The sequence below is a fragment of the Oryctolagus cuniculus genome, chromosome 2 (genome assembly GCF_051225735.1).
Source record: "Oryctolagus cuniculus isolate XC-2025 breed Fujian yellow rabbit chromosome 2, ASM5122573v1, whole genome shotgun sequence".
In the NCBI taxonomy this organism is placed as follows: Eukaryota; Metazoa; Chordata; class Mammalia; order Lagomorpha; family Leporidae; genus Oryctolagus; species Oryctolagus cuniculus.
Genome location: NC_142868.1, coordinates 90,922,425 through 90,936,957, shown reverse-complemented (window position 1 = coordinate 90,936,957; position 14,533 = coordinate 90,922,425). Strand labels below are relative to the sequence as shown.

The 14,533-nt window shown below is 44.0% G+C and overlaps 2 protein-coding genes across 2 annotated transcripts in view; one reads left to right on the top strand and one right to left on the bottom strand.

Annotated features, from left to right (window-relative positions):
* ADAM9 (ADAM metallopeptidase domain 9) overlaps positions 1 to 14,533 on the bottom strand; it is a 137,392-nt gene that overhangs the window by 76,582 nt on the left and 46,277 nt on the right. The window lies entirely within an intron of this gene.
* On the top strand, positions 1,548 to 4,219 carry LOC138848516 (large ribosomal subunit protein uL23). Its single transcript, XM_070068582.2, has one exon. The coding sequence runs from the start codon at positions 3,653 to 3,655 to the stop codon at positions 4,151 to 4,153; it is 501 nt and encodes a 166-aa protein (XP_069924683.2). The 5' UTR covers positions 1,548 to 3,652; the 3' UTR covers positions 4,154 to 4,219.

The window sequence follows — 14,533 nt, the reverse complement described above, 5'->3', positions numbered from 1 at the left end:
TTGGATTCGGTCTGCCTGATTAGTAAGGCGGTAAGCACCAGCAGGCGGCTCGACCAGAGTATGAGCCGCAGGTCACCGAAGATAGGCACGAATCAACACCAATAGGCCTCCCCACAATATGGCAATGAGAAGGCTTGGATTCGGTCTGCCTGATTAGTGAGGCGATGAGCACCTGCGGGCGGCTAGCAGCTTATGCGCCGCAGGTCACCGAAGACGGGCACGTTATTAACATCAATAGTCTCCCCACAATATGGCAATGAGAAGGCTTGGATTCGGTCTGCCTGATTAGTAAGGCGGTAAGCACCAGCAGGCGGCTCGACCAGAGTATGAGCCGCAGGTCACCGAAGATAGGCACGAATCAACACCAATAGGCCTCCCCACAATATGGCAATGAGAAGGCTTGGATTCGGTCTGCCTGATTAGTGAGGCGATGAGCACCTGCGGGCGGCTAGCAGCTTATGCGCCGCAGGTCACCGAAGACGGGCACGTTATTAACATCAATAGTCTCCCCACAATATGGCAATGAGAAGGCTTGGATTCGGTCTGCCTGATTAGTAAGGCGGTAAGCACCAGCAGGCGGCTCGACCAGAGTATGAGCCGCAGGTCACCGAAGATAGGCACGAATCAACACCAATAGGCCTCCCCACAATATGGCAATGAGAAGGCTTGGATTCGGTCTGCCTGATTAGTGAGGCGATGAGCACCTGCGGGCGGCTAGCAGCTTATGCGCCGCAGGTCACCGAAGACGGGCACGTTATTAACATCAATAGTCTCCCCACAATATGGCAATGAGAAGGCTTGGATTCGGTCTGCCTGATTAGTAAGGCGGTAAGCACCAGCAGGCGGCTCGACCAGAGTATGAGCCGCAGGTCACCGAAGATAGGCACGAATCAACACCAATAGGCCTCCCCACAATATGGCAATGAGAAGGCTTGGATTCGGTCTGCCTGATTAGTGAGGCGATGAGCACCTGCGGGCGGCTAGCAGCTTATGCGCCGCAGGTCACCGAAGACGGGCACGTTATTAACATCAATAGTCTCCCCACAATATGGCAATGAGAAGGCTTGGATTCGGTCTGCCTGATTAGTAAGGCGGTAAGCACCAGCAGGCGGCTCGACCAGAGTATGAGCCGCAGGTCACCGAAGATAGGCACGAATCAACACCAATAGGCCTCCCCACAATATGGCAATGAGAAGGCTTGGATTCGGTCTGCCTGATTAGTAAGGCGGTAAGCACCAGCAGGCGGCTCGACCAGAGTATGAGCCGCAGGTCACCGAAGACAGGCACGCATCAGCGCCTAAAAACCTCCTCACAACATGGCGAAGAGAGGACCCGGATTCGGTTTGCCTGATTGATAGGACTTGTAAGAACCTGTGGCAACTCTAGCAAGTAGAGCAGAGTGTGTGCCGCGGGACACCGAAGACAGGCGCGTATCAACGCCAAAAAATAAAAAGAAAGGGGGATCTGTGGGGAGCAATTCGGACTAGACTAAGTTACTGGAATTAAGACTTATTCTATGCATCTGCTCTCCCACAATATGGCGCTGGGAGAGAAGAAAACAGCTTCTACACAGCTGCCTCCAGTTCAGCCAATAAGCTGTAGGACTTGCTCCTGATTGGAGGAGAGCAGCGTACTCGGCGTGTGGGCAGCCGAGTTGGGATTGGCAGAGGAGGACTATAAAGGAGGAGAGAGACGGCATGCACCAGGAACATCTAAGGGGAACATCTAAGGGGAACATCTAAGGGGAACACCTGTGCAGCCCCCCAGAGAGCCGGCCGGCGGTGTGCTGCTCCCCTGCGGAAGTGGGGAATGTGGCCAGGGGGAACCGCCCTTCCACGGAGGTGGAAGGGACAGTAGCCAACCCGGGAAGAACCAGCAGCAAACCCGGGGAGGGCCGAGCAGACGAAAGAACAGCGCAGGGTCCTGTGTCGTTCCTCCACGAAGAGGGGGAGCGACAGTAGACTAATGACTTGAATAGAAATTTCTGCAAGAAGACATAAAAGTAACCTAAAGGTATATGAAAAGGTATTCAATGTCACTAATCATCAGGGGAAATACAAATCAAAACCACAATGCAGTATTACCTCGCACCTGTTAGTATGGCCATCATTAAAAAGACAAGAGATAGTAAATGCTGGTAAGGGTGTACACAAAAGGAAATCCTTATATGCTTCTGGTGGGGATGCAGATTGGTACAGTCATTGTGGAAAATACAATGCTATTCATAAAGAAATTAAAAATAGATCTAACATATAGTCAGCAATCTTTCTTCTGAGTATACACCCAAAGAAAATGTACTCACCACCTTCTAAAGATATTTGCAATCCCATCTTCAGTGTAGAATTATTCACAGTAGCCAAAATATAGAAACAATCTAAGGTCTCTCAATGTATGAATGGTTAAACGCAATACTCATACATGTACACACATATAATGGAATGGACTATGACTCAGTCTTATAAAAAAAAGCCTGTCATTTGCCATAACTTGAATGAAACTAGAGGAAATAATGCTAAGCCAGACACAACAACGAAAAATACTGTATGATTGTTGTGTATGGAATCTAAAAAAAATGCCAACTACACGGAGGTAGAAAACAAAGCAGAGATATATGGGCAATCATTATGAGCAGTTCCACGTGCTCAGATCTCCCTGACTGCCTGGAATGAGTCATTGCAATGGGAACAGGGACAGCAGAGAATACTGCACCCATTGTGGGCTAACACCCAGACAGGGCACTGCTCACCACAGAAGAGAGGAGGTGAGAGAGTAACTACGTCCACAGAGCTAATCAATAAGCTAATTGATCTTCTGCTAAAAAGAGTAGATCTACAATGCCTAACTTGGGCATCACCTTTGATAGTCACCGCACCCTGGAGATTGACCAGAGCTCCCAGACTACACCCAGCACACATCTCTGGGTATTCAATGAAAGAACAGAAACTCCACCAAGCCGCAGAGGCACAGTCCAAAGATAAAAGCAATCAAGCGGAAAAAAAACAACATACCACAAATGCCAAAAATCCACACAGAAATTCAAGAAACAAGAATAAAGAAGACAACATGACCCCCTCAAAGAACACAACAACACTTCAACATTAGAATGTGAAGACAAAGATATGATGAAATGCAGGAAACAGATTTCAAAAGATTGATCATAGAAATACTCAGAAGCAAACACAAGAAATAAAATAATCCATACAAGCCGGCGCCGTGGCTCAATAGGCTAATCCTCCACCTTGCGGCGCCGGCACACCGGGTTCTAGTCCCGGTCGGGGCGCCGGATTCTGTCCCGGTTGCCCCTCTTCCAGGCCAGCTCTCTGCTATGGCCAGGGAGTGCAGTGGAGGATGGCCCAGGTGCTTGGGCCCTGCACCCCATGGGAGACCAGGAAAAGCACCTGGATCCTGGCTCCTGCCATCGGATCAGCGCGGTGCGCCGGCTGCAGCGGCGGCCATTGGAGGGTGAACCAACGGCAAAAGGAAGACCTTTCTCTCTCTGTCTCTCTCTCTCACTGTCCACTCTGCCTGTCAAAAATAAAAAAAATAAAAAAAAAAAATAATCCATACATAACATGAATAAAATTTTTACCATGAAACTGATATTTTAAAGAGTAATAAAAATCAAATATGAAAAACAAATTCAACAAATCAAATGAAAAATGTGGCGCCCTTTTTCACCAAGATGGCGCCGAAGGCGAAGAAGGAAGCTCCTGCCCCTCCTAAAGTCGAAGCCAAAGCGAAGGCCTTGAAGGCCAAGAAGGCAGTGCTGAAAGGCGTCCACAGCCACAAGAAGAAGAAGATCCGCACGTCCCCCACCTTCCGGCGGCCCAAGACGCTACGCCTCCGACGGCAGCCCAAATACCCTCGGAAGAGCGCCCCCAGGAGAAACAAGCTTGACCACTATGCCATCATCAAGTTCCCCCTGACCACGGAGTCGGCCATGAAGAAGATAGAAGACAACAACACACTGGTGTTCATTGTGGATGTCAAGGCCAACAAGCACCAGATCAAACAAGCTGTGAAGAAACTCTATGACATTGATGTGGCCAAAGTCAACACCCTGATCAGACCTGACGGAGAGAAGAAGGCGTATGTGCGGCTGGCTCCGGAATATGATGCTCTGGACGTTGCCAACAAAATTGGGATCATCTGAACGGAGTCCAGCTGGCTAATTCTAAATATATGTTTTTTCACCATAAAAAAAAAAAAAAAAAAAATGTGGCGGAAACCCTTAACAACAAACTTGGTGAGGCACAACAAAGAATATCCAAGCTAAAAGACAAATCTTTGGAAATCTTACAGTCCAACAAATAAAAAGAAGGCAGCAAGGATGTGGGGTAAAATGTACTCTAATCCACTCCTGGGAACGAAAACTGGTACAGCCACTATGGAAAAGAGTATGGGGATACCTCAGAAATCTGAATACATATGACTCAGCCATCCACGCTGGGAATTTACCCAAGGGAAATGAAACCAGCATAATAAAGAGGCATCTATAACCCCCCTACTTACTGTAGCTCAACAATAGCTACAACATGGAATAAACCCAAATGTCTTTCAAGTGAAGATAGGATAAAGAAATTATGGGATATGTACACCATGGAATACTACAGTGGAAAAAAATGAAATCTTGTTATTTGCAACCAAATGCATGAAAATGGAAAACATTAAACTTAGTGAAGTAAGCCAAATCCAAAAGGATGAATATCATATGCTTCCCTTATCTGTGATACCTAATAGAGCACCTAAAAGGTAATCTATAGAAGTGAAATTAACACTTCGAGATGCAATAACTTTGAATAGCTGGTGCCTTGACTGTTAAGGAATAGTTTTTGCTTTTTTCATACTATTTGTTGAACTCTTTATTTGGTATAGGGTTAATCTAATGTATATAAAGTTAATAGAAAATAAATCTTTGTAAAAAATAAAAATGGAAAAGGAGAAGGAGGAGGAAGACATGTGGTAGTACAGGAGGGAGGGGGGATCAGGTGGGAAGAATCACTATGTTCCTAAATTTGTATATATTAAATGCATGAAGTTTGTAAACCTTAAATAAAAGCTTTCTAAGTAAAAAATAAAATACTCAAAAAAAAGAAAGAGATCAAAGCAGTGGTAACAGTGACATGGAAGATGGAAAGATATAGGTCAAAGGATATGAAGTGGTAGAGATATACAATGAAGAAGTCTAGAGATCTAATATATAATCTGAGGACTATAGTTAATAAAATAGAATCGTATTCAGGATTATTGCTAAAAGGACTGTAAGCACTATTGCCACAAATTTTTTTTAAAAGCTAACTGTGTGGGAAGGACATACTTATTTGCTTAATTACAGTAACCCATTTATCATCTTTATGTATATTAAAATGCTATATACTGTAACTATAAGCTGTAATGTTCAAACATTCAAAAAAATCAGGGAAATTTGGTGCCCTGGTAGAATTTCTTTCTACTCAAGTTGAGTAATGATGCCAAAAGTAGGAACAGGAATGAAAACTACTTCATTATACTGCATTATACAATTATTAAGGAATCATCCATATTCATGGCCAGGTCTCTTGTAGGTGAGAAGAACCTGAACATTCTTTTTGTAAAACATTTTGCCAGGGAATTAGACATACTTCATCTTGGGACTGGAAAGCACTCTGCCCAGACCATTTTTGGTACTGTTAACTATTACTGGACAAGAGTCTTTGAATGTGAGAGGTTGAATGATTTTAACAGACTGACAAGGAGATAAAAAAATGAACTCTCAATTATTTATAAAAAAAAGAGTAAGCAGAGACACTATTCTGACTTAAGGAAAGAAAGAATCTAGACCAAGGCTTTTGACAAATAATCAAAAGATTTGCTTTCCTTAATCTTTTTCTCCCAAGTCTGTGTTAAAAATATTGGGGACAGGAGGCCAGCAGCATGGCTCACTTGGTTAATCCTCCCACTGTGGCACCAGCAACCCATATGGGCACCGGGTAAAAAGTCCCGGTTGTTCCTTTTCTAGTCCAGCTCTCTGCTGTGGCCTGGGAGGGCAGTGGAGGATGGCCCAACTGCTTGGGTCCCTGCACCTGCATGGGAGACCAGGAGAAGCACCTGGCTCCTGGCTTCGGATCGGCGCAGCGCCCGCCATGGCGGCCATTTGGAGAGTGAACCAATGGAAGGAAGACCTTTCTCTCTGTCTCTCCCTCTCACGGTCTAACTCTATTTGTCAAATAAATTTAAAAAAAAAAAATATTGGGGATAGGCAGAGCAAGCACAGAGCAGGTGTTTACCCTAACAGTTAAGAATTCAGTTGACCTGCTGGCATCCCATATCACAATGTCCAGGTTCACTGCTCGGCTCTGGCTCCTTCTCCAGCTTCCTGCTAGTACAGACCCTGGAAAGCAGTAATGTTGGTTCAGGTAACTGGGTTCCTGACGTCCATGTCAGAGATCTGAATTCAATCCTGCCTCCTAGCATTGATCCCAGGCTTTTGCAGGCGTCGGGGGAGTAAACACCACCCTCCTCTCTCTCAAATAAATAGAAAATTCTAGGGACTTTACCACGCTATGTTAGTCAGGTACATATTTATGGTGAGATTTTGTCTTCCTTATGCTGCTCTTAAGAGCCCTTTCCCAGTATGTTCTGCAATCTCCCCTGTCCTCCTTAAGCACTCTCAGTGTTTGAGGCTCCTCCTGGGATCTCACTGCTGTTTCCTACACGACTGCATGCGTGACTATTTTAGTAAAGGCTCTTTGTAAATACCTCCAAAAAAGTTTGCCGTTCATTTTTAATAGGATGTTATATACATTTTATAGTCTGGTTATCAGTTTGATATCCTGATATTTCTCAAAGTGCATTTATCCTTGTCATAAATAAATATTAGTAATAAAAAAGAACATTGTGAAGGGAGTCCTTTTGTATAGTATTAATGGGGCAGCAAAGATGCACACTACAAAACACAAAACAAACAACAAATGCTGGCGAGGATGTGGAGAAAAAGGTACTCTAATCCACTTTTGTTGAGAATGTAAACTGGTAAAGCCACTGTGGAAGACGGTATGGAGAAGATACCTCAGAAATCTGAATACAGATCTACCACATTACCCAGCCATCTCACTCCTGGGAATTTACCCAAGGGAAATGAAATCAGCATATCAAAGAGTTATCTGTAACCTCATGTTTATTGCAGCTCAATTCACAATAACTACGGCATGGAATCAATCCAAATGTCTGTTACCTGAAGACTGGATAAAGAAACTATGGGATATGTATACTATGGAATACTACATAGCCGTAAAAAAAAAAAAAAGAAATCCTGTCATTTGCAATAAAATGAATGAAATTGGAAAACATTACACTTTGTGAAATAAGCCAGTCCTAAAAGGACAAATACCATATAACTCCCTGATCTGTGGTAACTGATAGAGGACCTTAAAGGTAATCCACGGAAGTGAAACAGACACTTTGAGATGCACTGACTTTGAACAGCCTTTGTCTCAACTATTGAGGAACAGGCTTTTTTCATACTATTTGTTGACAGATTTAATGGTATGTATAAAAAGTTAATTGAAAATAGATCTTAGTAAAAAATAAGAATGGGAATAGGAGAGGGAGGAGAAAGAAGGGTAGGAGTGCGGGAGCAGGTACGGTGGGAAAAATCACTATGTTCCTAAAGTTGTATTTATGAAATACATAAAGTTGTTATACTATAAATAAAAGGTTTTTTGGGGGAAAAACACACAAAAAGCAATTATAGTTCCATACAGTAACAACAAACTATATAAAAAGCAAATTAAGTAAATAATGCCAGTAATAATAATGTGACAAATAATAAAATACTTAGGAACAAAGTTAACCAATGAGGCAAAAGACTTGTTTACTAAAAACTATAAAACACTGTTAAGAAGATAGGATCCCTGCCACCCTCGTGGGAGACTCAGAAGGAGTTCCAGGCTCATGGCTTCAAATCAGCCTAGTCCTGGCCATGGCAGCCAATTGAGGAATCCAGCAAATGGAGGTCTTTTTGGCTCCGCTACTCTCTCATTCACTCTGCCTTTAAATGAATAAACAAATCTTCTTTAAAAGAAAAAAGTTAAAGACAAGGAGAGAATCCTAAAGACAGTGACAGTGAAAGAAAAATATTAAATGACATACAAAGAAAACCCCAAAATATTTCATTTCATTATTATTTATAGCCCTTGCCTATATTCCTGATGAACTTTTTACTATTTACTTGATTAAGCCTTTGACTACAACATAATTTTTTTTTTTTTTGACAGGCAGAGTGGATAGTGAGAGAGAGAGACAGAGAGAAAAGTCTTCCTTTGCCGTTGGTTCACTCTCCAATGGCTGCCGCGGCCGGCGCACTGCGGCCGGCGCACCGCACTGATCCGAAGGCAGGAGCCAGGTACTTCTCCTGGTCTCCCATGGGATGCAGGGCCCAAGCACTTGGGCCATCCTCCACTGCACTCCTGGGCCACAGCAGAGAGCTGGCCTGGAAGAAGGGCAACCAGGACAGAATCCGGTGCCCCGACCGTGACTAGAACCCAGTGTACTGGCGCCGCTAGGAGAAGGCCACAATATAAATTTAAAACAACGTTATCTCAAAAAAATAAGAAAGAACAGACAAGAGGAGGGAGGAAGGAAAGTACCATTATGTCCTTTGAATTGTACCTATGAATTATACTGAATCTGTTCTATTTGTATTAATATCACATTAACAAGAGAATTGATTTGTGCTGTAGTAATAATCATGCATTTTCTGTGACCTGAGAATATAATGTATTAATAAATTATTTATGCATAACCTTTTAAAAATGAAAAACAAATTTGATTTGTATTCCAAATAAATAAATAAGGAAAGCCAATTAGACTAACAGCAGACTTCTCAGCAGAAAACCTACAGACCAGAAGAGAGTGTAACTATAGACTATATATTCAAGGTCTTGCAGGAGGGGGAAAAAGTCCAACTGAAAATTATACCCAGGGGCCAGCGCTGTGGCATGGTGGGTAAAGCCACCACCTGCAGCACCAGAATCCCATGTGAGCACCTATTCAATTCCCGGCTGCTTCAATTCCGATCCAGCTCTCTGCTGTGTCCTGGGAGGGCAATGGAGGATGGCACAGGTCCTTGGGCCCCTTCACCCAGATGGAAGACCTGGAAGAAGCTTCTGGATCCTGGTTTCGGGTCGGCCCAGCTCTGGCCATTGTGGCCATTTGGGGAGTGAACCATTGGATGGAAAACACCTCTTTCTTTCTCTTTCTCTGTTTCTCTCTCTTTCTTTCTCTCTCTCTCTCGCTGTAAGTCTGCCTTTCAAATAAATAAATATTTTTTTTAAATTATACCCAGTGAAGCTATCTTTTATAAGTGGAGAAGAAATAGGGGCTGGCGCCGTGGCTCACTTGGTTAATCCTCCGCCTCTGGCACCAGCATCCCATATGGGCGCCAGGTTCTAGTCCCAGTTGCTCCTCTTCCAGTCCAGCTCTCCGCTGTGGCCCAGGAAGGCAGTGGAGGATGACCCAGGTGCTTGGGCCCTTGTACCAGCATGGGAGACCAGGAGGAAGCACCTGGCTACTGGCTTCGGATCAGCACAGTGCCGGCCATGGCAGCCATTTGGGGAGTGAACCAACGGAAGGAAGACCTTTCTCTCTGTCTCTCTGTCTCTCTCACTGTCTGTAACTCTACTTGTCAAATAAATAAAAAATAAAATAAAATAAATTAAAAAAAAAAGTGGAGAAGAAATAAATATGTCCTAGACAAGAAAAAAAGAAAAAGCACCAGGCCAACTTTACAAGAAATACTGAAGGAAGTCCTACATTAGAAATAACCACCATAGGGCCTGCGCTATGGAGCAGTGGGTTAAAGCCTTGGCCTGAAGCGCTGGCATCCCATATGGGCACCAGTTTGAGTCCTGGCTGCTTCACTTCCTATCCAGCTCTCTGCTACAGCCTTGGAAAAGCAGTAGAAGATGACCCAAGTCTTTGGCCCCCTGTACCCACGTGGGAGACCCGGAAGAAGCTCCTGGCTCCTGGCTTCAGATTGGCACAGCTCTGGCCATCTGGGGAGTAAACCGGCAGATGGAAGACCTCTCTCTCTGTCTCTACCTCTCTCTGTAACTCTGTCTTTCAAATAAATAAAAAATAAATCTTAAAAAAAAAAGAAAGAAAGAAAGAGCCATCATGAAAACACAAGATTCACTGACAGAGCAAATATAATCAGTAACCTATGAACAAAATGACAGGAGTTAGTTGTTATCCATCAGTATTAACCTTGATTGTAAATGAATTAAATTTTCTAGTCAAAGAATCCAGGTTGACTGAATGGATGAAAAAACAACTATAAGCTCCATACAAAAAATCATTTTACATGTAAGAATATACATAAACTGAAAGTGAAGATTGGAAAAAGACACATCAAGGGAAAGGAAACAAAAAATCAGGTGGAGGGGGTAAAGCCACCACCTGCAGTGCTGGCATCCCATATGGATGCTGGTTCGAGTCCCAGCTGCTCCACTTCTAATCCAGCTCTCTGCTGTGGCCTGGGAAAGCAGTAGAAGATGGCCCAAGTCCTTGGGCCCGTGTACCCACGTGGGAGACCTGGAAGAAGCTCCTGGCTCGGATTACTCCAGTTCTGGCCGTTGAGGCCATCTAGGGAATGAACCATCAGAGGGAAGACCTACCTCTCTCTCTCTCTTTTTCTCTCTCTCTCTCTCTCTCGCCTTCTCTCCCTCTCTCTCTCTCTGCCTCTCTGTAATTCTGCCTTTCAAATAAATAAATAAACCTTTAAAAAAATTGAGCTGGAGCCGGCGCCGTGGCTCAATAGGCTAATCCTCCACCTTGTGGCGCCGGCACACCGGGTTCTAGTCCCGGTCGGGGCGCCGGATTCTGTCCCGGTTGCCCCTCTTCCAGGCCAGCTCTCTGCTATGGCCAGGGAGTACAGTGGAGGATGGCCCAGGTGCTTGGGCCCTGCACCCCATGGGAGACCAGGAAAAGCACCTGGATCCTGGCTCCTGCCATCGGATCAGCGCGGTGCGCCGGCTGCAGCGGCGGCCATTGGAGGGTGAACCAACGGCAAAGGAAGACCTTTCTCTCTCTGTCTCTCTCTCTCACTGTCCACTCTGCCTGTCAAAAATAAAAAAAAATAAATAAAAAAAAAATTGAGCTGGAGTAGCTACTCAGATAAAACATACTTTAAGTCAAACCTGTAAAAAGAGACAAAGAAGGACAAAATACATTTATGAGAGGATCGACTCAGTAAGAAGGTAGATCATAAACATACATACAACCAACACAAAACCACATACATATATAAAGCAATTATTATCAGAGTTACGGGAAGAGAAACGTCAAGATAATAACAGTGGAAAACTTCAATAGCCAGTCATCCAAGAACAGATCACCCAACAAAAAATGAACCATAGCAGCATATGGACATCTCAGCAGCACAGAGCATTTCACCCAACAACTACAGAATACACATTCTTCTTATCAACACATGGACCATTATGCATTATAGACCATATATTAAGCCACAAATTAACTCTCAGAATATTAAAAAAATAAAACTATACCATATATCTTCTCAAACCACAAACATATAAAACTAGAAATCAACAGTAAGAAAAATAGAAGGGGCCGATGCTGTGGCATAGAGGGTGAGGCCGCCACCTGCAGTGCCGGCATCCCATATGGGCGCCAGTTCGAGTCCCGGCTGCTCCACTTCTAATCCAGCTCTCTGCTATGGCCTGAGAAAGCAGAAGAAGATGGCCCAAGTCCTTGGGCCCCTGCATCTGCATGGGAGACCTGGAAGAAGCTCCTGGCTCCTGGCTCCAGAATGGCCCAGCTCTGGCCAATGCTGCCAATTGGGGAGTGAACCAGCAGATGGAAGACCTCTCTCTCTCCCTCTCTCTCTCTCACTCTCCTTTTCTCTATGTGTAATTCTGACTTTCAAATAAATAAATAAATCTTAAAAAAAAAAAAATCCCTGGGAAACAGAATTCAAAGATACTTGGTATAAAAAATTTTGAAAACCAAGCATACAAGAAGATCTCCAACAAGTTCACAGAAAAGTACATATTATAAAAAAAATAGTGCACAGACTTAATTTTTTGTACCGTTAAATCTATCTTTTAATTTCATTTTGCAGTGATCTTTAAGTACCTGCATATCTGAGATAATCTTATATTCATGTTTTTAAGTTTCAATATGCAAGAAGTTTTAAATATGATATTCATAAATCATTCTCCCTCTATTTAGGTGTCATGGAAAGATGTTCTTCGGGCCAGCGCTGTGGCTTAGTAGATAAAGCCCCTGCCTGAAGTACCAGCATACCACGTGGGTGCCTGTGGGGAGCAACTCGGACTAGACTAAGTTACTGGAATTAAGACTTATTCTATGCATCTGCTCTCCCACAATATGACACTGGGAGAGGAGTAAACAACTTCTACACAGCTGCCTCCAGTTCGACCAATAACCTGCAGGAGCTGATCCTGCTCCTGATTGGAGGAGAGCAGTGTACTCGGCATGTGGGTAGCAGAGTTGGGATTGGTGGAAGAAGACTATAAAGGCGGAGAGAGACAACATGCACCAGGAACATCTATCTGAAGGAACACCTGAGCAGCCCCCGAGAGAGCCGGCCGGCGGTGTGCCGCTCCCCCACGGAAGAACCAGCAGCAAACCCGGGAAGGGCCGAGCAGACAAAAGAACAGCACAGGGTCCTGTGTCATTCCTCCGCGAAGAGGGGGAGTGACAGGTGCCTATTCAAGTCTCAGCTGCTCCACTTCCAATCCAGCTCCCTGCAAATGCACCTGGGAAAGCAGTGGAAGACGGCCCAAGTGCTTGGGCCCCTGCATCCACGTGGGAGACCCAGATAACATTGCTGGCTCCTGGCTTCCACCTGGCCCAGACCTGGCCATTATGACCAATAGGGAGTAAACCAGCGGATGCAAGATCTTTCTCCCTCTCTTTGCCTCTGCCTCTGGTTCTCCTTCTCTATAACTTTCAAATAAATAAATAAATATTTTTTAAAGAAATATTTTCTTTTAAATTACCAACTCATTGAGATATGAATGTCTAGTTTTATCACACCATGGTGAGAGTGAGGCCTGTTCCATTTGTTTCACTAACACCAGTGTACCAATTTCAGCCCTCCAACCCTCCATATCCTGGCTCTGTTTTATTCCCACTACACTTCTCACCTCCCAACATTCTATATTACTGCCTTACTGATTATATTTATAGTTTGTTTCCTCCAACTTTAATATAACTTTCTGAAGGGCAAGTCTTTGTCTAAATCGAATGTCTAAATCAAGTCTGGCACATGATCAACTCAGTAAATAATTGATAAGTAAACGAATAAAGCACAGGTTCACACTTCCTTTCTTTTTACATCATTTTAAATTCCACTGTGGGGGCCAGCATTGTGCCTGCGACACTGACATCCTCTATGGGTATCTATATGGGCACCAGCTGCTGTACTTATAATCCAGCTCCCTCCTAATGGCCTGGGAAAGCAGCAGAAGATGGCCCAAGTATTTCGGCCCCTGCCACCACTGCAGGAGACCTGGGTAAACTGCTGGCTCCTGGCTTCAGCATGGCCCAGCCCTGGCAGTTGCAAGCCATCTGGGGAATGAACCAGCAGACAGAAGATCTCTCTCTCTCTCTACTTCTCCCTCTCTGTAACTCTCAAATAAATAAAAAAAATTTTTTAAAAAGAAAAAAGCAATCTCCAACACTGTGCCACTGTGGCCCTGTTTTATGACATTCTTTCCTTAACTTTGAATATTCCTTTTTTTCATTTTAATCACATGCCTGATCTCACGGTTCAGTATTCATTCATTTGTTCCTTGAATTCATGTCTTCCTCAAATTTACTGCCAAGCAAAGCAAATGGTAAACTTATTTCCCTCTCTTACAGGAAATCTTTCACAAACATACGGCTTTTCTTATGCGTTTATGTTTTTATGACGGGTAGTGTTCCCATAACCACTATTTTAATTCTTCCACATACATTCTTAAGCCTAGAATTTACTCAAAAAGAAAGTAAATTCTACTTGAGTGCTTCCCTTTAGAATTGAACTCTCAGGTCTTCATCGGCAGAGCTGGCTAAGGGAAGTTTTTATTACTCTGTCAAGTGCTCAGCAGCCTGAGGAAGTATGAAGGTGAGTGGACCCTGGGGGCTACAGCTGTTTCCCGCATGAAATGTTCACCTGTGTTCCTTACAATGGTCATCTCTAGTACCTAATTTTCTCAGGCTTGGCTTTAGCCCACGTATGCACTGTGGCTATGTTCAGCTCTGTTTAGGATGACTGCCTGCTAAATTAAGAAGGAACACTGATGCATTATATTTAAACTGTGTAAGAAGCCCACCCCCACCATTGAACCCTCTACAGTAATTATTTTTGAACTCCAGCAAAGGAGGGTGTTTAAGATCAGATCATAAGCTCTGAACCCAGACTTCCTCACTTCAAACCCCAGTCAGAAATTGCCTATGTGACCTTGGTTCCTCACCCACGAATGGAGATAACAAAACACCACCAACACCCCCTCAGACCGGTAAG